This window comes from Passer domesticus, chromosome Z (assembly GCF_036417665.1).
Source record: "Passer domesticus isolate bPasDom1 chromosome Z, bPasDom1.hap1, whole genome shotgun sequence".
NCBI lineage: Eukaryota > Metazoa > Chordata > Aves > Passeriformes > Passeridae > Passer > Passer domesticus.
Window position 1 is genome coordinate 30,267,179 of NC_087512.1, and position 25,010 is coordinate 30,292,188.

General features: G+C 34.6%; 1 protein-coding gene across 27 annotated transcripts in view; it reads right to left on the reverse strand.

Annotated features, from left to right (window-relative positions):
- Positions 1 to 25,010, reverse strand: part of PTPRD (protein tyrosine phosphatase receptor type D) — a 1,155,490-nt gene that overhangs the window by 77,598 nt on the left and 1,052,882 nt on the right. For 12 of the 27 annotated variants that reach the window (XM_064404735.1, XM_064404734.1, XM_064404732.1 and 9 more), the window contains 5 exons: positions 22,159 to 22,249; positions 16,081 to 16,290; positions 12,634 to 12,794; positions 7,319 to 7,333; positions 4,786 to 4,898 (listed from right to left, as the gene is read on the reverse strand). In XM_064404735.1, the coding sequence (XP_064260805.1) occupies positions 4,786 to 4,898; positions 7,319 to 7,333; positions 12,634 to 12,794; positions 16,081 to 16,290; positions 22,159 to 22,249 (590 nt within the window). The remainder of the gene's footprint in view (positions 1 to 4,785; positions 4,899 to 7,318; positions 7,334 to 12,633; positions 12,795 to 16,080; positions 16,291 to 22,158; positions 22,250 to 25,010) is intronic. The other 15 variants (XM_064404740.1, XM_064404738.1, XM_064404748.1 and 12 more) reach the window with 2 other exon arrangements.

The following is a 25,010-nucleotide window of genomic DNA, read 5'->3' on the forward strand; positions in this document are numbered from 1 at the left end:
TTTCACTTAATTTTCCTCTGCACAACCAGGCTGCCTTATTTCATGAAAACTTTTGTGAGGCTTAATTATTACCCCTTCTTTACCTTAACTCTCCCATGTGGCTTAGAGACCTCTAAAATTTGTGCACCAGGTTAATGATTTTAATTCTGTGTTTCATAGGCAACTTGTAGAAAGGTAAGAATGCGACAGACTTTTCTTTAGTTGTTCCAGTTATGGAAGAATAACAGACTTAAAAATGAAATCCTACTGAGATTGGGTATTTTCATGTTTACTCAAAGAGAACTTGGCACTGCTGTGACCCACTCACTGGCATATGGGCTTATCTAACACATACACATTTTTGGATAACACACACGGACATGGGATCTTGGTCTCAGATACAGAACTGTGGGTTATTCCAAATGTTAAGGCAAAGTGTGAAATTTATCTATGGAGTTACTTCATCCAATGAGGAGGGAAGCCAGAAATAAATTTGATCCTTTCTGAACAATTTTAGAATAGAGCTCTTTAGATCTCTTTACATTATTGAAGAATGTAGACAATAAAAAGTGAAAGGAAAGCAAGACATTTCCTGTGCTAGTAGTTTAGACTGTGAAATTTTGTAACATCCTCATGCTGAATTAAAAATTTTATGACAAGTACAACATATTTATACTGCAATGATTGTCCAAATATTACCAAAGATAAAATATTGCTTTCTCATATTTTGTGTCAAAAATCTATACCTAATCTTCTGCATTGGGAGTAATTTAAAATTGTGGTTAGAAATACAAATTTACCCTAAGGACTTAGTTTCAAATTATTTTGATATCTGTATCTTATATAAAATATATGATTGATAGCATTTTTGGAATGTGGCTGTTTAGAAATCCTTTAAAGTACTAAAGTTTATGACAACCCATAATTTTATAGGAGCATCTCATTCAACTCTCCAAGTGAAAATTGCCAGTCCATATATGCCAATGTAATTTAGAATTTTTTTCTCTAATACTTCTGTACATTATGGATTCATTCAAAATTGTTTTCCTCTCCCACTGGAAGCACTTGGTCTGCCTGGAAAGCTCCAAGCAAACTGTGGCTTCATAATCTAAAGAAATAAATCATTATAATAACTATGTCAAATCATCTACCTTGATGCACTTGTACTGATAGTACATTCAGCACTCTGTCTTTTTTTTATCTGTAGGCAATGTTGAGAAATGCCTCATTTTATAAGGGCAACAGCAGATTTCTCAGTAAAAGGAACCCAACACATAACCACATCAGCCCTACCCCCTTCCCTCAGTTACCTCATTTGCAGTGCCTCCCTATCTAGTTCTGCTACCTCGCAGAAAATCAAATCCATATATTTGAAAGTGAAAGAACAACAAACCCAACAAAGCTGATATCCTGAATGTATATCCTTCCTGTAGTTTCTCTATGTTCATCTTAAAAAAATTTTTGTTGCATGTTATTTGATGGTGTCTTGATGGTTGGGAGATGGATAAATATTCCAGTAAGATTTAAATACCTAGGTTAAATTTATCTTATTTTATTATTTGTTTATTTATTAATTAATTTATTTATTTTAAATTCATTTTACTATAGATTTTAATTACATGGTAGCCCTAATTGAAGTGAATATAAGTGAAATTCTGCTTTTACTAACAAAAGAAGTGTAGCTTGATTTCAATGTGGCTGTTTACACATTAAGAACATGTTAACAGAGTAAGTTAACAGAGTAACAGAGTAAGACAAATCTATTGAGGGGAGATTTTTCTGCTTGTTATTTGGTTGTATGCTGAGTAGTATAATGGCCTGACCTGTGTCTAGGGACCTTAAGAGGTACAATAACAGGAAAAAATAACATCATTTGATGTACTGTATTTTTAATAATAATGGTAATACTCTAGTCTGTGAAAAGGATTATAGCAAACGAGTTCCTAGTAGAAACAGATTGCAGATGTTCTGCTCAAATAGCTTCACAGAAAACTGCAAAGTTCCCAGATAAACCACAGCCCTGCAAGAAAAAGTACGCTTTAAAATCTCCAGCTCTTTTCAGATCAATGACATGGAATTACTGTGTCTACAAGTGCCACAAATTCTGCCATTTCTTAATAACTTTACCATCTCAATGTAAATTAAAAATTAATTACAATAAATTAATTTTATGTGTTAGCACTCGGCAGCAGGGTTTTTTCCCCTCATGTTTCATTTTAATTATGATGAATACTAAATAGATAGGTAAGATTTTGCATCTAAATAAATGGAGTGCAGAAAATTAGGCTTATCTATCTAGTTATTATTCCATTATTTATTGGACAAAGAGGGAAACATAGTGACGATTGATGAGGTAAAGGCTGAGGTAATTAATGCCTTCTTTGACTAAATTTTTAATAGCAATATCAACTGTTGTGTGGGTATCTAGTCGCCTGAGCTGGAAGACAAAGATGGGGAGCAGAATTAAGTCTCCCTGATCCTGAAAAATAATGGTCAGCAAACCGCTACACTACTTAGACATGCACAACTGTGTGAGACTGGAGGGGATACACCCAAGGGTAGCAAGGGAGTTGATTAAAGTACTCACTGAGCCTCCTTCCCTCATGTACCAGCAGTCCTGCCTAAATGGGGATGTTCTGGTTGACTAGAGGTTTCCAAATAGGACATCCATCAACAAGATGGGCAACAAGGAGGATCCAGGAAACTACAGGCCTGTCAACCTGGCCTTGATGCTGGGGAAGGTCACTGAGCAGATCTGACATCCTGGCTTTTGTCAGCAATTCTGTGGCGAGAAGGACCAGGGCAGGGATTGTCCCCCAGTACACACCTCAAATCCTGTGTTCAGTTCTGGAGCACTCACTCCAAGAAAGACACTGAGGTGCAGGAGTGTGTCTGGAGAAGGACAATGGAGCTGGGGAAGAGTCTGGACCACAAGTCCTCTGAGAAGCAGCTGAGGGAGCTGGGCGTGTTTAGCTTGGAGAAAAGGAGGCTGAGAGGACACCCTACGCTCCCTACAACTGCCTGAAAGAACCCAGGTGGAGAATAAATCTCTTTCCAAGTTAACAAGATACAGGAAGAGGAAATAGCCTCAAGGTACACTGGGGAGGGTGAGACTAGATATTAGGAAAAAATTCTTCATGCTGAAAGGGTCGTGAGGCATTGGAACAGGCTTCCCAGGAAAGTGGTGGAATCACTGGCCCTGGAGTGCTCAGAGAACATGGGGGTGTCACACTTCAGGATACGGCTTATTGTTGAACATAAGGTGCTTGGTTAATGGTTGAAGTTAATGATTTTAGAGATCTTTTCCAAACAAAACAATTATGTGATTCTAGTAAGCCATTTACTCTACCAATTATATACCTGTATACAAACAATTACTTCTTTTAGGCATAAGCTAAACTTCAAGAACAATATTTTTTCTTGTCATGTTTCAAAGATTTGTATGTGTATTTCTTTCACTGTGAAACTCTTTAAAGTTTTTACAAAAGTGCTGAGTAACAGATGAAAACCACCCAGAAACAATGAGCCACCACTGAAATTGTAGCCTCAGAAAGACATTGAATAAAACCTTTCAATTAATTACATTTACTGTGTTTAAGTTCCTATGCTAGACAGGCCCCAGAGCACATCAACAAGATTCCCACACTAAGATGAAATTAAATTAGAAGATGTGCTCCTGAAACACACCTGATTTGCCCCAGTTGCTAGGAGCAGTGTACTGGAACAGACTGAAAAAGCAAGGCTGGAACAAAACTCAAGCCTCTAGACTTCCCTTTCTACATCTGCCATGTGCATGAAGTGTGGGTCTTCAGCCACACTCATTGCTCTGCAGGCACACTCCTTCAGGAGCAACATCATCTCAATAAAGTCATTATTTAGAAGATCAGGAATGAGATTTGCATGTTTACTTAACCCTTTAATAGTATTTATCATGTCAACTTCAGCAGCTAATTCTCAGCATCTCAAGCACTTAATTTCCTGCTTTTATGAACTTGAATTCACTACTTTTTACTTAATATAATAAACTTGACAAAAACATAAGGCTCAGGAAGTTTTAGCATCTAATTAGGATCAGACTCCATGCAAATATATTGTAGTAGAAAACAAGTCTACTGGGACATAACTTAATCAAAACAAAGCATATTTAAGTAAAAGTTGACTTCTGCAAAGACAGTAAAAATGCTGTTTTAAAAATTTCTCTCTTTGTGCTTCTTGACTATCAGATTAAACAGTGTTAATAAAACAGTGATTAATGAAAAAAAATTAAGTATTTGAGAGTGTGTTCCTTCTGACCTCAAAACTACTGATATATTAATATCCTCCTTGATCATAACATACAGCCTTATTTTCAACATCAAGACCATTTATCTAGTTATGTATTCCTCTTCTGTATTGTACGTTTGCAAATCAGTGGAAATCACAATGATGTTAATATATTACCTGATAATGCAGTAGATAAAAGGGAAGTTTATTTACAAAAAAGTGTCCATAAAAATATAATTAATAAACAGAGGTATGTACATTTCCCAGTAACATTTTCTAGCATTGTTGGGTTTAAGTTGGAATTTTAGCAAATAAAGCACACCCATACTTTTTTCAAGCAGGCTTTTCTTTTAAATAAAGAAATTACTTAATTACTTCAAAAGCTAATGAAGAAATATATTTTGCAGCAAAAACCAAAAAAAGGTCCCCCCAAACCCTCGATCAAAATACATATTTCCAGACAATCCATGTTTCTTTTCTGTAATAGCATCAGTAATCAGCCTGTGATCACAGAGGTCTCAGTGAGATATTATTGTCTCTTACCTGGAGTTTGAAAGTTAAGGCGTCGCAGCTCCACTGGATCTGTGGGATGGTGAGAGGGAATCTCCTTGCTGTTGGGTATGCTGCTCTTTCTAGAATCAGATTCAGCCCTCTTCCTGCATGGAGAAGGTGAACACACATAAACAGAAAATAGACATGTTAGCTTCACAAAGCTGCCTGAATGTTTGGCATTGTAATCTGAAGGCAAGTTGCTTATTTCTGAAAAAGTATTTGATGCAGTGCAAAGGTAATATAATTATGTGCGGTGGGTAGGGTACCTACAATTTGCAGTGGTAAAATGGTCAGAGATAAAATAGCTGCATTCTGCCCCAAACTGCTCTTCCAGAACATCCTTCTGGTGATCCTAATACTTTACTTTTATAATATTAAACCTATAAAAATTCAGACAATTCTCCTATTTTAAATGCTACCTAGCTATACCTTTATAAAAAAGCAGCCAACTCTTGACCTAGACCACCCCAATTATTGTCATTAAATATTTCTTATCTTATGCACAGAGCTCTGCAGTGCTATTAAAAATAATTTGCATTCTTAAGGTATTTTTTATATGAGAAAGAACAGTACAGAAGACACCTATTTGAGAAGACATATTCTTTTCATTTTCTAGGCTGCAAGAATTTGCTTTGTTTCCTCTCATCTCTGAAAGAGCTGAAATATGCATTCTTCATACATCTTATCAGGTCTACATATTTTCAAGGCTTAGATCTGTATGAATATTTCTAATCAAAGTAATACTTTCACTGCAAAGGAAGGAAAATAAAACTAAAAAAATTGACAGAATGAAAGAGAAAAAAGCGAAAGAAAGTTGTCTATGTTTCCCTTTCTCTAGAGAGAAGCAGAATCAATGTCTGTTCTCAGTGACATTTTTTGTTAAAACTGACTTCTGTTATCTGTATGTATCATTATCTGATGTAAAACATGGAGAACTGTGCTACATGAAGAGTAGCTACCACTCTGCATTTTTATACAGACAGTGGAATCTTTCTTCACAAGTGATTTGTGGGGTCCTGAATGAAAACACAATGTGACTGATATTTTTTATGTAACATAAAATGAAGAAGCAAACAGAGGAAGAGTTATGTTGTGAAAACAGAACTGAGATTATTTTAAGGGTAATGATAGCAGAATGTTTTCCAGGTGCCCAGTATTTATGTTAACATAACACTTTCTTTTTCCTCATTGACTCACAATGTGACAATGATAAATCTGTTAGTACTCCAGTCAATTTCTGGCTGCTTTTGAAATAATGAAGACCAGGTGACATACAGTGAGATTTCAAAAGTTATGCAAAAAACACCATTGCCTGAATTTTTGAAAGTCACTACTCCTGTGGTTTTATTGGAAAAAAGAAGAAGTTTTACTGTAAAAACACTCCACCTGTTCTCCAGCAAACACCTTAACATATGTATTAACTTCTCTTTATGGAAGCAATAAAAATTTAAATCTGCTGATTCTGTTTTTTATCTTTTTAAAACAAAATTAGTAAATATAAGCTCATTTGAGGTTCCTTTCTTTTGATTTTGACTATTCCAAACTTCTTTCACAGTAGCACTTGGCCCTAGATGCTCTTTCCTCTTACCAAAGATTTGTGATATAGCTTCCAAAAAGTCTTTTACCCTGTACTTCCTTCTCTTTAAATCTAGGAGTCTTAAGTCTCCTTAAGTTTCTGGAACTGTCCAGGGACAAGCTTAAATTAACTTTTTTCTTACTGTAAGTTAGTATCAGGCTGCAATTTCATATTAATATAATAAAACTAAATAACTAAATAAAACTAATTTTTATTAATAAATAAAACCCCCCTAATTTTTATTATTAAATGAAACTATTTTTTATTAAATAGATAAAACTAAATAATTTTATTAATGTAATAAAACTAAAATATCTTCCAATCATGCATCTGAATATTTTGAATACTTATAGAATAATAGAATGGTTTATTATGTGTTATTAATTGGAGGAATATTCTGTTTTTTTAATCTCTCCAGACACTAGAAGACATCTCAATTCTCCCAGATTATGCAAAGATCCTGAGATAAGTGGGGAAAAAATCCAGAAAGGAAAAATTATATCACTGTATAATTTTCACTGGTAGAACTGTAAGTCAGTATTGAATTTATGTATATGAGACATTACGAAGATTCAGAGTAGTGATAGCCTCAACTACAACCATGGATTCCTTCAAGAGCTTTGATTATTGCGTACAACCACTTCTTGCACATCACTAAAACACAAATAAAATCACACGAGCACTGTTGAGCTCTGCTATGTCTTGAAAATTTACTCCATGGAGACAAAAAAAAACCTTAGTGAAACTTTGCTGCTTGTATTACATTACTTTTCAGTGCTGTAAATAACATAGCAAATCTTGCACTTGCCCTCATTGATAGATTACTGCCTACATTCACTTAAGACTGACAGATGCTTTGTCTTAGATAATTATCATGATTACTTTTTTTTTTCTTTTTTTTCCTCCTTTTCTTTATTAAATGAAGAGTGATTATTTTTCACTTCTCACCTGTCAGGTTTACTGCTCCATTTTAATGCAGCAAGGAGGGAAGAAAAGGTGAAATGTTAGTTGACCGGCAGCACAGGGAATAATCATAAAAATAGGAGATACAAGAAATTTTGATTTGCAGTAAAGACATGTAACTAAACCAAATTAAGCTATGACAGCTCATCAAAATATTCAATGCTTGGAAATCACAGAATAAATGGAGGCCTCAAGGTCATGTCCAAAGTGAATCTTCTGTTGAAAAATACACCTCTATCTCAAGAAATGAGACTTCAAATTTTAGCCAGTGAGACAATGGAGAATGGGTGTTTAATTTGAGCCATGAAAGTAATGTTAACATGGCATTGAAAAATTACTTCTCACTGAGATGTAGCTCCTTCTTGCTTTCTAAAGGGAATAAAGATGAGACAGGGAAGAGAGGAAAAATGAAAGTGGAGGCCAGACTAGAATGGGAAGGAGAAAAAGAGAGAAGAGGAAGAGAAAACAAAGTGATGAACAAGGGTAAATATATGAGACACATAATACCTGTACTAAATTTAAAAAATAGTAATAAAAATAAATTAAAATTTTCTCAAACTGTTTTACAAAACCAGGTAATAAAATAAAAAGAAAATTTTAACAGTACCCTGGAAAGAAAAGGAATAATAAATCTTTATTTAATGAAGTATTACATGCCTATTTAGATTAAGAATTAATAATATGTACTAGAGGTCTACAGTGATCTGTATAGATCTGTAGTGATCTATGATCTATAAAGTTTAGATGAACAGGAAAAATAATTCATTATCTCCCACCAACATGTTCTATTATACACACATAATATAACTACAGTTTTCATCTTTCTCTGTGTTGATCATAGTAAACAGGGTTTCTACAAACATTTTAATAGCTTGTACTCTGCAATGACTAGATGACACACAGTATGAGGAAAGTCTTTAAAATTCTTCATCATCACTTAAGATTTCCCATTTTCCTGTTTTGCATTTCTGTGCTTGTAAAAACTTTTTTAACATCTGGGTTTTTTTGTCTTAGAAGCATATTTCTTCTTATAGCTCAAGATTCAGCAGGGGACCAGCAGTTCAAAGGAGGTGATTCTTCCCCTATACTCCACACTGATGAGACCCTACCTGGAGTGCTGTATCCAGTATTGGGGTCATCAGTAAAAAAAAGACATGGATCTCTTGGAGTAGATCCAGAAAAGGGTCACAAAAATGATCACGGGGATGGAAGAAGAAAGGCTGAGAGAACTGAGATTGTTCAGCCTGGACAACAGAAGGCTTTGGAAGACTGTCTTGCAGCCTTCTGGTACTTAAAGGGACTCATAAGAAGGATGGGGACAGGCTTTTATAGTAGAGCCCATAATGACAGGACAAGGGGTAATGGTTTTAAAGTGAAAGAGGGTAGATTCAGACTAGCCAGAAGAAATATATTTTTTTTCTAATTATTATTATTAAGCCTATGAAGCACTATTTAATTAGATATCCCACAGAGGTGGATACTTTCAAGGCCTGTGGATGGGGCTTGAGAAACCTGACCTAGATGAAAATGTCCTTGCTTATTGCAGGGTGTTGGATTAGATAATCTTTAAAGGTTCTTTCCAACCCAAATTAATTAATGATGCTATGATTCAGTGCTGGAGCTACCATGTTCAAAAGATTTAAGTATAGGCTACAATCTTCTGAACCAAATCAAAAATTTGCACTACTTTATAAAAGCAAACAATACAAAATCTGTCAAGATGGCTTTAACTTCTTCAGAAATTGAGATTTCCTAGAAATTTCCTAGAATGAGGAACCTTTTGCTCTTCATCAGTGGAAAACTGAAATTAGGGAATATGTGATTTCTTAAAAACTACAAGGAATATCCACATAAATTAATCTGTTAAAAGCAAAAAAAAAAAAGAAAAATACACTCAAAACCTGAGAATGAGACGACATGAGGCACTATGGGGACAATCACTTTTCTCTCTAGTTTGTTCATTTCTGAGAAACACCACACAATTTCTAGAGCTCTTTAACATTCACAAAGTAAGTTCCTAATCAACCTAATCCTATGTAATTGAACATGTATCAAACACATAAAATACATATAAACTGTGGCTCAAGCAGACATCTTAATGGTTAGGCATTTTCTCTAGGACTTACACCATCTATCTCTCTATCTGGGTTTGCTTTTGTTTGAGGTTTTGGATACAAATCTGACTGTGCTGAATAAGATTCTCCATCTTTGAACAAAGAAAATATTTATTTTCTTGTCAACAAGAAAATGGCCAAAAAGGAAGCAACTTTTATTTAATTTACTTGAATCTCTTGATTTGATTGTTTATAAAGTTTAATAGATGGAAAGATCTGCTCCAAAATAGGTGTCTCTGTTTACTATGACTGCAGGGTGGTTTCACTGCTGCAAGGACAGACAACACTGAACTGGTTAATCGCCAAGACAGTTCCATTTGCCAAGACACAGTCGACTGTAACTCAGGAAAAAATAGTTTTTACTGTGAGGATAGTTGAATATGAGAACAACTTGGTCATTGACTTTCCATTCTTAGCTATACTAAACTTTGCCTCTGAACAAACTGCAGGTGACCATGGTCTGAGCAGGGCTAAGATGAGACACACTCCAGAGGTATGGCTCCTTGATTCTGTGAATCTGTGAGTTCCTCTGCACACAGGATATTAACTGGCCTCATCTCTGTTGGCTATTATACCAATAATATGCCCAATGACAAGAAGAGGTACTTTTCAATATTATTCTCATCTATTACTGTTATTTACTAAGCTGCAATCTCCTTTTGGCTATATTCCAATACATGATCCAAGAACTTGTCCATGTAATATCTTTGCTTGCAGATTTTAAGAAAAGTAAATGCAGAGGCAATAACCATTTTACAGCTTAACAACAAATAATAAAGAGTGCAAACATGCATTCCGTGTCTTTGCAACAGTTAAATATATTTCAAACCATCCCATGAAACTTATCCACACTATCTAATAATGTCTGTTTTAAAGAAGAGGAAGAATTCTCCCCATAAAATTATTCTTTTGGAAACTGCAGTCATAATTTCTCTGTGATTGTAATTAAAATGTATAAGTAGTATTGTAAATCAAGAGCTTAGTGATCCAAATCTGATCAAAAAGGTTTCTATGGACAAAGGGAATTAAACATAGTTGACCTTTTTTTTGAGTTACTACCCTTTGCACTTCAGAAGACACAGTCATTTACTGGTCAAAGAATGTGCACTGCACATTCTTTAACAAAATCCTCTCTAATATTTTTGCATATATGTTCATAACTAGACTGATGTCCTCTACCTTCGTTTTCTTTTCTCACTATCATACTTGTTGCTCTTATACCCTAATATATTCTAGAAATATACTTGTAAAATTTTCTGTATCCACAAAAATTACTGTTTGCCTATTTCTTTAATATATTTTCCCCATCTAACTCCTGCAGCCACATTAAGTCTATTTAACTCACAAATTAATCTTCACTGTTTTCTTGAAGCAATATGTTAAATATCCCAACTGTCTTGTCATTGCTCTTCTACAGTCAACAAATCTATCAAAGTCTAGCAGTAAGCTTGCATTCAGGTTACCTACTCTTGGAAAAATATCCAATTACATATTACATTTTTACAGAAATAAAAGCTCATAGAGGATCACAGACTGCTAAAACTGCAGTCATAATTTCTTGGAGGTAATTTGCCAAATCATTGCAGTTTAACAAATTAGAGTAAACAGCTGAAAATAGAAAAATAAATAAATACATATGGACAGTTGCCCAAACAGTTCTAGTACACTTGTAAATAACAGATGGAAAAAATGTCCCCCATTCCCAGCAAATGACAATCTATTCACACTACTGATGATCAAATTTTACCTGCTCGTATGTGGAATATTCCCTTTCTCTCTCTCTTTGGTTCCATAAATGTAACCAGTAACTCTCAAAGCAGTTGCACATCTGCTTAACATATTATTGTTCAGATTTTTTTTTTTTGTAGTATGGGAGATCTACTTTTAAAATAATTAGAAGAAAGCAGTATTTCACTTTTAGCACACCTCCAATGACCAGTTTTTGAACTGACTGACAGAAACAGAGTTGGTAACTAATTTGATTGGCTGAGACACCGTGAACTACCAGAAATGTTCAGGAGACATAGTATCTGCAAGCAACAGATGCTGTATGATTCTAGCCCTGAAACCATTCTATAAATGTATATCTATTTGGAATCCAAAGGTAAAATTAACCCTGGAGTGGTTATTTCCTACCAAACAGAGAATTCTTTCCAAAATCTGAAGAGAGCTCGCTTCATGAAACTTAAGAGGTATTTGAACGGAGACACCAAAGGTGGGAAGAGCATACAGGCTCAGATATAAATATTTATATGCAGGTAATAGCATCATAGCCATTAATTTTAGAAGACATACTTCAATTTATAAAATTATTCCTATTGTGCCCCCTCCCCAGAAATTGGCAGCATCTTTGTAATATGCCTCAAATCTACTTTATCAATATATTTCACAAATGCATTAGGAATGAAATATAAAGATTAAAAAAAACCTTTTTGAGTTTTATTCTTTGGTTTTGATTTACCTGTGTTAACTCATTTACACTGTCAAAACGCTGCTACATATAAATTATATTATCATACACAGTTTTCACTAAGTATGTTGTAAGGCAGAGGGAAGTCCTTTGTGTAATAGCAAAACTAAATCTGTGTCATAGAGAGTGAAAGAAGAATGAGTGAAATTTGATCTCATTGCAAGATTAGTAGAAAACAGCTATTTTATGTCTCTTTAATCTCTCAGATCAGAGCTCCAAATTCATATAGATACATTGCCAAATTGAGGCCAACTGTCAAAAGTTGAAATTCAAATTACTTGAGTGGAGATGAAAATCACATTTAACAACAAGCTGAATGTAACCCCTAATGCATTACTATTATGCATCTATAAACAAGTTCTAAAAAGTCAAATGTGTAAATTCCATACATATTAATGTGCAAGCACATATTTACTTTCTTCGCATACAAATGTATCTTTGCACACAAATGTATGCAAAGTGGAAAAAATATTTAAATGCAACACTGTTAATATACTATCATCAGCATAAAAATGTACTCACATACCTGTAATTATTGGAAACATTCAGTCAAAATTTTGTGCAGCATTCTGGAAGCCATTAATAAATTTCAAAATGTTCCAAAGCAATGACAGTTAATATTGTAGCACAAAAATACAGTGTAGAACAATATTACAAAGTGACCAGTATAGAGGGGAAATGACATACCTTGCAAGAAAATGAAAAGGTAAACCTACCTTTTATAAAGCAGTATAGCAATAACAATACAGATGATAAACACCACTGCAAGAACTGGTCCAACAACCCAAATCAAGCCTTCTTCCTCATCTGTAATTGGTTGGGGATCAAGGTCCATTGACACAACAGGATCTGAATACGGGCTTGTTGCATACATGGTCTGTAGAAATAAAAATAATTCTTACTGAATCTCAAAGCAATTCATTAATATGATATTCCCACATCTAAAATAAATGTATAGAAGGTAATGATGCAATAAATACAGCAAACTGCAAAGGCTATTTTTATTGAAGGCAATACACAAACTTGCAAATTGAACAGTGTGTTGTTATTATCATCTTTATTTTGTGTTCCACATATTAGCAATGACTGGCAGACAAATCCTGTAGCAGAGTCCTTGCAGAGCACTTTGCAACCTAAGCAGAGAATGAAAAAATGTATAGGACACTGAAAATTATATCCCATCAGTTACCAATTTTTGGGTTTTGTTTTAATTTCATACCAGCTTAACACTTTTTTCCTGCACAATATGAAAGGTACTTCTGACATAACAATGCAACAGATAAAAAAAATGGGACTGAATGTAGGAGGTTCCTTGAAAAGGGTCTTGCGAAAATAGTACTCAGTGCATTTTGACCAGTTAAAAACTGTCTGACAGAATATTTCTACACAAGGTGTAGAAACTTGAATTTGACTGAAAAATGTGAGAATTCGTTGTAGAATATAAAGGGAAGCTAAACACTCAGTGTTTCATAAGGATGAAACTAGAATTATGAACCAAAGAGGTTGTTGAAAATCTTTGGTTTACTAGGTGGTGTAAAGCCAGCTGGCCTAGGATAAAACCCGTGATAAGAGAGGGTTTTTTTATTCTTGCCTGACCTGAGATGTTTCATGTGTGGCTGAGTGCAGAGTTAGAATTACAGACTGGAGACACTGAAGAGCCAACCTGCTAAAACTGGATCATTTTAAGTACTCTGAGTTATAGCAAAGGCAGAAGTGCAAAATTGTTTGTACATATTTCTTGTTTGTGCTAGTGTGTCTTCATCAGCACTAAACTAGGATTTGAACTACAGCTCTTGCAAAAGACTTAAGAACTTGATTCAGTAGTAGATCAGAAATGTCAGCTAAAACAGAATAAGATAACTGGGAGAAGAGATTAGCTTCCATTTATATTTGCACCATATTCCAAAAGATGCCCTAAGCCAGGACAAGTGTTATCAAAAGGGACATGTTTTTTTACACTTCATTTGGCCCTGTTTTAGGCTCTGGGCTATGGCAGTGTAAGGGTTTGAGACAGGATTAGGACTGGCAAAGCTGAGGCACTTAGTGTTACTGAGCTAACACCTATGCCAACAATCTCCAATTATATTATAGCATTTTAATACACCTGGCATCTGGTGTACACAAAAACCTCCCTACGTTCTACATCGGTGATCAATGGAAATTGGGGAGTCCTCACGTTCCATTCCTGAACCACCCAAGTAGATTGATTTACAGGTTTAGTACTGTCAAGAAAGAAAAAAAGGGTTCATTGCTACAAGAAGAAACTCTTCGTATTTCCCCTCTTGATTTGGAGTAGGCAGCAAAAATGCCTTGAAAAAGATATAGAGGGATATTGAGGCCAACAGTATAAACACTTACTACCTTTTCTTCAATAAATAGAATTTGACTTTCAATTTTAAACCAACCTGTATTAATGAAAAATTTAAATTCATTATTTTAAAAATTTATCTTATTTTTTCCTTCCTCTTGATGACATTCTTAACATATTTATAGATTTTAATCATAGCTCTCCAGTTCCCATTTTACTAAGTTAAACAAATTCAGACCTTCCCATGACCTCTTTTAATTCAAGTTCTCTATTCTACCAATCAAGAGAGAAATTTTGTGCTCTCTGAATAAGAAGTCTTATGTAAAATGTAACATCTGAATATCAAGCAAAACATCCCTTGCAAGTTACATCAGTAGAAACTGTAGTCCTAGAAGAAAATCAGCTATATATGCTGGGAGCTGATACACTGGAGCATTGAAAGTCATTGAAAGCTGAATCTCACACACCCTTAAAAAATTCTTCATGGTGTGTGACTACCTCATGCTTCTCAACCACATAAATGTTTCAGATGGCATGCTGAAATGTCTTATCAATAGCCTAAGTTCAGTAATGCCTTCTGAAGTCTTTCAAGAGTAGGACCCTATACACATTTTGCCATATGCGTCAGTTTGCAAACCTACTTCTTCCTGCTTTTTCATCCTGATTTCTAACAAAGCAATACATTTAGGTCATTTATACCTTAATTAACATTAAAAAAACCACAAGAAATTGCACTTTACATTGAGAAGATCCATTTTAGTACAGGTAATTTATGACATACAGATTTATGGCCTCTTAACTTTATAGTAAAAAGCTGTCTACTTTTTCCAATCTGAACCTTTCGGATGCAACACCTTCAGAATTATCTGTCTATGCAGCCCATGTCAAAAAGTGAAAAGAGAACTTTTGATTTATGTTAGAGCTTGCAGGAGGCATTTACTTTATTTTCAAATGAAGCTATGTGTCTAAAAGTATTCAAAGTGGAATTACCTCCTCATCATGCTTAACTAGGCACATTCCATTGACACCAAGAAAGCAATTGCAGGGTTATACACTGCAAGCATTTTAGTAGAATTCAGAGTATTGGTGTTGGAGTTTCAAGTGATTGAACCTGCAAATGTACCTGTCAGGTTAAGTTACGAATTAGAAACATACTGTATTACACACTGTATGTTAAAAGGCTAGTGTGTATTGCATCTTTCAAAAGCCTTACATCTGTCTTTTTTTAAATTTTTTAATACATCACATGCATTAGGTTAATTCATGCATAAAGGGATGTGACTACAAAACAAATTATGGAAAGAGAAAGGACAGCTCATTATTTAGTTCACGTCAGGAATTTTCCCTATTATTGAATTATTTTCTAACTTTCTAAAAATTTACTGATAAAATTGTCATGGAATGACTGTAACTAAAGAGAGTAGCTGTGCATGTCTTTAGTTCAATTGATCTTTCCAAGAACCCTGTATATTCTCTACCATTATTCAATGGCAGCATCAAAAGACAGCTTTTAAATGCTTTTAAATACATAGAGAAAAATGTTGCTCTAAAGTTCATGTCTCAGCAACTGTGTCAATGGTCAAAAATAATTCACATTGTAATTTTCAAATGATCATGACACAGCTAATAAAAGGTGACTTTTAGGTTTCAGTTATACACTGAAGTAATACACAAAGGTGCAAACAGAATACAAGAGTTCAAGGAATTAATGGGCATTGAGTAAGGAAACACTCACTTTAAAGATGCTCTGATATGTAATATTAAAAAAAGATTTAGGGAAGTGAAATAAACATTGAAAGAATGTTTTCATGATTGTGTAAGGTATTTTGAGATTGAAAAACGTTAACTAACTTACCGATTCAGAGTGCTCCATTACAGCCAACACAAAAAAGACATATTCTTGACCACTCTGCAGCTGCTTATTCTCAAATCCACCATAATGCTTCTTATCCCCCAGTGTGAATTCCGTAGGAAGAACTTCAAAGTGAGCTGCAATATATGGCTTTAATTCAACTTCCCTCCCAAGACGAATGCTTCTGCGTTTCCTAGCTATCTCCTTAAGCAGCTTTAAAATGAAGGTAGGGGAAAGAAAGGGGGGGGGAGAGAGAGAGAGAGCAAGCATGAGCAGAAAGATACTGTAAACAATTTTAATGTAACTTATTGACAGTGTAATGAGAAATTTTAATGCATGACCAGGAACTACAAAAAACAATTTATCCACATTTCATGGGATGTATCAGTATCACTAAATCTATTGCAAAATCTTCCAAATTCTTGACATTCTTGTTAGGATAAGATACTAGGACGCAATTTCCTTGCCTAGACTACAAACATAAAACAATTTCTAGATACTGTTGTGTCTAGGAGGAGGTTGGGAGAGGATAAGAAAACAATATATTTTCTCTGGGGGACATACAGATACACATAACATATTACATATTTTCTATCTATCTATCTATCTAGCTATCTATCTAGCTATCTAGCTATCTAGCTATCTAGCTATCTAGCTATCTATCTAGCTATCTATCTATCTTTATATTGAGTCATAGAATAGAATCATAAAATCAATTACATTGGAAAGGACCTTTATGACTGATTCCAACCATTAATCTAACACTGCCATGTCCACCCTGAAACCATGTCCCTAATTACCAAAACTACACATCTTCTTAAACACCTCCAGAAACGGTGACTGAATCACTTCTGATAAACAAAGCTAAAATTTACACCAGTACATCTGTGACAAGATTAGATGCTAGGCTCAAACTTGGAAAACATACACTCTCTAATAAAGGAACTTAATCTCTGTTAGTATAATCTGTTGCTGAATTACTTATTAAATCAGACAAATGCTTCTTCAATACTTTTTTGCTTTATATATGCTGGCATTCCACAAAAATTAGTCTGATTTGATTACAAGGAGTCTGAACTTCTCCTGTGTTATAAATTATGACTTCTAAGGTCTCTGTGGTTCCTCTTGTTTTTTGCTTATGAAACTTATACAATGTCCTATAGTCTTATAGTTAAATCACAAATTTTTATAAGAAGTTGTTTAGTCTTTTCAGCACACTAACACTTCCAATACAGTGGATTAGGGCAAAATTCATTTTTAGGAGGAGAAGACAAATCTCTGGAGTGAGAAGGAGATTTAAAAAAAAGGATAGTAAAATCTGATCCTAACTATATATACTGATTTCAAAGTACATGTTTAGTCAGAGAAGCTCTCCACAGGATCATGGAATTGCATAATATCCTGAGTTGAAAGGGACCCTCAAGGATCATTGAGTCCAAGTCCTGGCTCTGCACAGGACAGTCCCCAGAGTCATTCCATGTGCCTGAGGGCACTGAACTCTGTCAGGCTGCTGCTGTGACCGCTTCCCTGGGGAGCTGTTCCAGTGCCCAACCACCCTCTGGGTGAAGATCCTTTTCCTAATATCCACCCTAAACCTACGCTAACAGAACTTCAGACCATTCCCTTCCGTTCTGTCACCGGTCACCAGTAAGTGAAGAGATCAGTGCCTGCCCCTCCACCTCCCCTCACAAGGAAGCTGTAACTGTGATGAAGTCTCTCCTCAGTCTCATCCAGGCTGAACAAACCAAGTGATCTCAGCTACTCCACATATGGCTTCCCCTCAAGGCCCTTCACCATCTTCAATGCATTTTTTATTTAGGCCAAAGCTTAGTGAGCACATCTTTTTGTCTTCCCCTCACGGGATCTTCTGCAATTACACAATTAACAATTGCAATGCATGTAAAGCAACCTAATATTCACTCTGCTACTCAGAAAGGAGCTTTTAACACTGAATAATTTGATAACCCTTCTCACTGACTAGATTTGAAGTTACAGATACACACGAAAGCAAGTTGCACCACTTGAATTAAGGCTTCCTTAACAGTGAGGGCATTTGGATGTTATATCTTCAAACATCTATGCAGTAAACTGCTTTCCAGCTCTAATGCTGTGTCTGTGCCCTGTTGCAGAGATTTTACATCCATTTGCCTCTATCAATTTCAATGCCATAACACAAAAGCTGGTACAGTGCAATGGATCCCCTGAGCAAAAAAAGAACTGGCCATAATTTGAGACTAGAAATCATTATTCATTACTCAAGGACACTATTCCAATCAGCAGTCCATATTTCTCTTTCATTCTTCCTAAACAGTTTAATGAGCAGCTAGAGTCTATTTGCGTCGTATAAAAATGAGGGCAGCAGAGAACTGTAATATTGAAGACATTTCTATATAGTTACTTTATTGAAGGTGACTCTCACATTTGTTGGTAGCTTCCTATGCCCTGGGAAGAGTTACTAAATGCAGAACATGAGGCAGAGAATAATCGAAGTTAGTTCCAGGTTAGATCAGCCCTTATAGGATCTGCTGAGGGAAGCACTATGAAAAGTTTGTTTCTTCATGATGGAAAAGCCTGGAAGTCTGCCAAAACATGAAGCTAAGTATTGGGGTAGTAACAGTATATGCTTGCTTAAAGTCAGGAGCCACAAGCACAACAGCTCTAGTAGAGGTATATGGCTTGCGTTACCAGGGTAACTGATACTTCCATGTTCCACTTCCACTGCAATTAAAGTTGTGTGTCTGCCTCAATTAAATTATTTTTTCTTTATCATATGTTTCCAGATTACAGTGTATTTACAATTTAGATTATAAATAACTCATAATAAAATGTCCAAGTATGGTAGGAGTACCGCAATCAAAATTAAATTAAGATTGAGAGGCAAAGAAAAATGTTTGATTTTGATTATTTCTTGCATTTGAAATAGTAACAGAAACTGTATACATTGGAAGAAAATGGAATGCTGAAGTACAGTATCAGAGTGATCAGAAACTGAGTTTTGGCTATGAGTGCTAAAAGTTAGTTAGCCTGAGTAAAATAAAATTAGTTAAACTTTTCAAAGGTGGTTATAGATCACCTAAGGCCAGTTAACTCAGGTGTGTTTGTGTGTAGATAAAAACTTTGTCTGTAACATTGATTACACATGACTGAGTAGACCTCAGGTGAACCTCCAGCCTCATTAATATTTCATATGGAAATGGGGTTGTTGCCAAATATCATTACTTGTTCATCTATCTCCTATTTGTAGTCTATACACAGATTTCAATAAAATTACTGAATTAATTTAAGACTTAACATGGCAACCTTTAGGTTTTACTGCTTACAGATCTAAAGTAATCCTACTAGGTAATACTTACTGCAAATCGTAATATTTTTTGTTTCATTTATTTGCATGATGTGTCTATTTAAAGCCACTAAACCTCATTATATTAAAAGAAAAGACATTTTGAGTTAGTAAAAAAGGACTGTACCTCTAATAATTTTTTTTCAGATACCAAACATCTAGTTCATTATTTGCTCTTTTAAAACTATCTTAGTTTCTTTCAGAACTGAGGTTCAAGGAGGAGGAAGATTAGGTAACTACAATAAGGCCGAAGAGTCTTTTTGAACTGCTCAGTTATGTAATGGGAGTTATACTCAAGAGTTGTGTTATTAGCAAATATTTCCTTCTGACAATCTAAGCAAAGTATCTGGAACATAGTTCTTTGAAATAGCTATTGCCCAAACATTTCTAATACCAGACACAGATCCTACACCACACTAAAAATAAAAATATCTACAAGTATCCTCACTTGATCATCGGGAACTATTTGCTCAGAGAGTAGTGTTTTTTGGGGGGGGTGGTGGCGTGGGGTTTTTTGTTTGTTTGTTGGGGTTTTTTGTTTGGTTTTATTTGTGTTTTTTGTGGGTTTTGTTTGTTTGTTTGTTTTTTGGTGCTGTTTTTTGGTTGTGAGTTTTTTTGGGTTTTTTTTTTTGTGTGTGTGGGGTGTTGGTGTTGTTGTCATAGTTGTTATGTTTTTTGAAAATGTAATTATTGTGGCACTGTGTTCACAAACTTGTTAGGAATAGCACACTTGATAAAATGCATGCTTTCCTAAGCTGGAGCAAACCAGTATTTTAAGTAATAGAACGTGAATGAGTTAGCATGATATGTAGTTGCTGCCTGTTTTTAATATTTTTCCCTGCTCAGTTCTTGCTATATATATTGGTGGCAATTGTAAAAGATATATCAAGGGGTTTAGCTCTTTATCAGAAATAACTTCATTTTCCAGTCAATGCATATCTTATTTCTTCCATCATTAATTCTACAATGTGGTCTCAATTATATAAATAGAAGTGGGAAACAACCCATCCTGACACAAATATTTCTGAATTAATAAATGTTCTTTATCAATCTGTTATACTGACTAAGGCAACACAACTTGCAGGATGATTAAAATGACCCTTTGTTATGAGAATCAGCAGGAACCATAGAATTTAATTGCCAGAAAGTTCAATGTCATCTGGCACCTAATGCTGCTGAATGTGACTACAGCCTTTGGATGTTAAAAGTGAGTAGTAATACTCAATCAGTTTCCATTACTGTATGGATGTGGCTGTCAGAGTTTTACTGTTTAACTGTATTTGATGTCACCTATGACTATGATCGTGAGCTGATGGCATTTACAATCCAAGTTCTTTTAAAGGGAAGAAGTTAATAGATAAAGCGAGACATTGCTGCAATTGAATAATGAGAGATGATCACACAAATGAAACTGGTCAAGAGGAAGCATAGGGCTGAATCAGTTATTCATCATGCCCAGTTGTTTTTAATATTCTGATTAAGGATTTGCCTGTTGTGACAAGGACTGAAATAATTCAATTTATATTTTGAACACATTCTACAACACTGTTAGTTTGGTGAAGATCTTTATTTTCCCTATATTTTGGGGCAAAGTATGATATTTATATCCATTTTGTCAATGGCAGGAGAGAAAAGAACCTTTATGCTTGCTCGCAGGTAATCAACACTTCCCAGTAACTTTGTTATGGAGAAGCATACGGTGAGGTTATCTCGGTAACATAAATCTCTTGAATCCAACAAGAGGAAATAGAAAAATAAATGGATACAGTCAAAAGAACACTATATCAGGAGTAAAAAAACCCCTGATTTTGGTCTTTGAATTGCAGACATATTACACATATACAGTACCACAGCATTTAAAGGTTATCTAAAATCTTGGCCAGATGAGAACCATGACACCTGTTTTTTATAACATTCTCTCATAAGGGGCCCTTGAAAGAGTTTTAAAATCACAAAAATTAGCATTACTACACATTTACAGATTGAAAGAAGAAGGACAAATTTGCATGAGCTATACTGTCCTTCAGTAAAACAGAAAATGGGGGTGAATATTGTATTTCCTGGAATTATTACTATATCAATGATATACTGAATTGATTTCCAGCATTGCTGGGCTTATTTCTAAAATGGAAGTAATTCCTTCCCCTTGGATTAACATAATTTATAGTTTCAAACAATGACACAATGTTGCCCTTTCCTTCCTCGTTCATGCATTTATTTCTGATCACAAACTATTGGTGGAATGGAGGCTATGTCTCACCAGAAGTATTACAGTATATGACAATCAGGGAAAAAAACACCACCAGATGTTGGTGTTAAACACCAGATGGTCAAATGTTAAACTGCGGTGCAAATTGCAATTTAGTATTTGTTACAGACTTAGTAAACACCCCTTTAATGAACCAGACCTTTATTACAATTCATATTGTTGGTGATTAAGTTTTTGCTGACAAGTTGTTTCACCTCCTGCACTTTTGCATCACTCTTTACAATAGAAAAAGAATAAAATATTAGTGTCAGCAAATATAAGACACTTTGTGTTCTGTATTTCAACTTAATGTCTTTATTGTCTTCTCATTTAAGTAATCGGAATTTTTGTTTTAGTCTCCACAGGCTAATACAAATATGAATATAAAGTATCCTGAGAAAACTCTTAAAACTGGTGAGTTAATTATTTAACAGTAGAAATATTTCTTTTTTAATAAAAGATAAGAAAAAAAACCCCAAACCATATACAGTACCTCATCTAATTCCATTTCATCTGGACTCTCCCATGGTTTGATAAACTTTCCACGAGACCTCTTCAAAGGCACAATAACTATGTAATAGCCTCTGTAAATGACAAAGTTGGACAAAGGAGAAGTTGAATGAAAAGGAATATATCAATTGATACAGCAGGTATGCTTAGAGGGACTTAAGAGAAAAGTGGTATGTTCAGAATAAACTTCTGCACATTAATATGTCACTGCAGCCTTCCAAACATAGTTGTAAACGTTCACACTCTTGAAATAACATCAGTTGTAAAGCATTTGACAAATGGCACCAATTACCTGTCTTTTTGTGCAAACATATAAATATTTATAAAAAACTTTAATTACAATGTACTAAAATGCCAATATGAAATACAAGAACCATAGGTTATGTGTGCCCTGCCACCATCACATTGAAAAAAAACCCCAAAGCCCTAAACTGAAATATATTAACATATATTTAAATCTCAATTACCAACCTATCTTCCCTCATTTTAATGTATAATCAGAACAATAGGTTTAAAAAATGTAATTTTTAATGCCAGTATCATAATAAAGAGAAAAGAAAGAAAACAGAACCTACACTGCATCCATACTCTTTCCTTTTGACAATCAACTGCCATTAGCTCTATCTACATAGGTATCCTGTTCACAGTTGTAGGTAAGAGAGCTTGATATAGACTCTCTTAATATCTAGGATTTGCAAATTGCATATATCAGTTTTCCACAGAAATATTTTTCTAATAATATTTTCTTCCTTCCCACCCATGGAGACTAGTAAATTATATTTTCTAGTGTGATGGAGATCTGGTACTCTCATTGCTTACTTCACAAAGCCTGGATATGTGTCAGGCAGATCCATAATTTCACATTAGTGTGAGGGAAGAAGCAGTGGAATCACAACAGCAGGACATGCAGAGTAGTATACATCTTCTTGATAAACACACTTGTCAAAAAGTCAAGCACTCTCCTTTTAAGGGGAGAGGGAAAGAAATATTTTCTTTGTTTCTAGTAACAAAATCTTATTAAGGTGTTTCTGGGTCTCGTTATGCAAGGTAATTTTAGTGTCTCATGGGCCATCTCCCCTTCCAGTCTACTTTTTTTTTTTTTACAAACCATTCAACCTTCTGTAAAACCATTAATTTTACTTATGAAATACAGCTGAAAATCCTAAGTAATTAACAAAGAGTCTACAGAAAAGTAGCTGCCTTAATACTGGCTAAAAAACATCTCAGTCTAAGCCAACTCTAAACTATCTTTTTTACCATACCAGTGCAAACCATTGATCCATTTTAATAATCTATTCTTATTTAAAGCTCTTTCCCATAAAAGAAATGTAACAAAACTTGAGATTTTCAGCTCCTGTAGAAAGTATGTGTATTCATTAATATTTGTGTTAAGAAATTTGAGGAAATTTTCTGTGGAAAGGATAAGCTCCAGCAGGAGCACTGCAAAGCAGTGTTGCCTACAGATTTTTAACTAGTGTCCACTTGCTGTATTCCAGTATTTCAAAAAACATCTGTGGCATACATTCTTATAGTGGCAGCATTATAAATCATCTTTTACAAATATTAAAAACTGTGAGACAGGATGACCCAGGTTTTGAACCTGCATTGGTCTATTAAAAATACTTTGAATAGCAAATCCTAGTAAACACTGACTGACATAGCCTCTCTTTAACAGATGTCTAAGAATCAACACAAAAAGAAATGAGAAATTGCCCCTCTATCTTTCAAACAGCTAAGACACATACTTATCCTTTTCTCTTTTTTTGTCTTAATCTTTTTATTTTTTAAGCTAAGGGAGTGTTCTTATATTTTTCTTTTCAATCAAGGAATATCCAGCATGCAATTGTAACTTTCACAGTCTTTTTCACTTCCCTCATGAAAGTCTCCCTCTCATAACTTTGAAACTCTACTAAGACTTTCAGCACACGCAGAGTATTTTAAACTGAAAGAATAAGTGGATCAATAGTAAGCAGAAAAATGAAAATTTTCACACCAATATGCAGTGCTGCAAATTGTGAAGGACAACAAAGTTCTGTGATTTTTTAGTTAATTGTGCAAAATATAGCATCTCCTGAAAAACATGTTTTATAGTTTACTTCGTTATTTGCTTGTTTGTTTTTAGGTTGGAGTTTTTTCTGGGGGAGAGGGGGGAGGAGGGTGAGAAATAAAGGGTTTATTTGGATGTAGTTTTATCTACTGAGTATTTGAGAGGCCAAAATCTTCCACAAAACTCTGTTTTTACTTAAGAATTTTCAAAGATGTAAGAGATTCAGAGAAAAATGAACTGTCCTTTACACATAAAACATTACTTTGTAAATAGCCAAAAATACCAAAAGAAAGAATAATTAAGAACTTGCTCCCTTGAGCTGAGCAAAAGAGATTATTTTACTAATCATAAGGTGAGGTCTGCACCAATTTTTATGCTGCATCACCTTCAAACATTGAAAAATATTACCTTCTTTAATTACCAATATTATAAAGGCTTTTATAATATTATCATCAATTTCATTACCTATTCTCCATTAGAGCAAACTACTACCTGTTTCACTTTCTGTGTAATTAGTATTATTGAAAAATTCTCAGTACTTCATGGTAAACTAGGGACAATCCTGAGGATATAATGTATCAATAGAGGAGCAACATGTCTAAAAATGTGAACATGACTAATACATGAAATTGTTCTTCCCATAGAAAGACTAATGCAGAATAACCTTATTTTATTGGTGCAAGCATCAGGTCAGGCTTTCTGTTCTGTATGTACTTGCTTTGGTATGTCTGCTCCAAGGGTCAAGTGAATCCTAGTTGTGTTTTTTACTTTATCAAGCCTGATCAAAT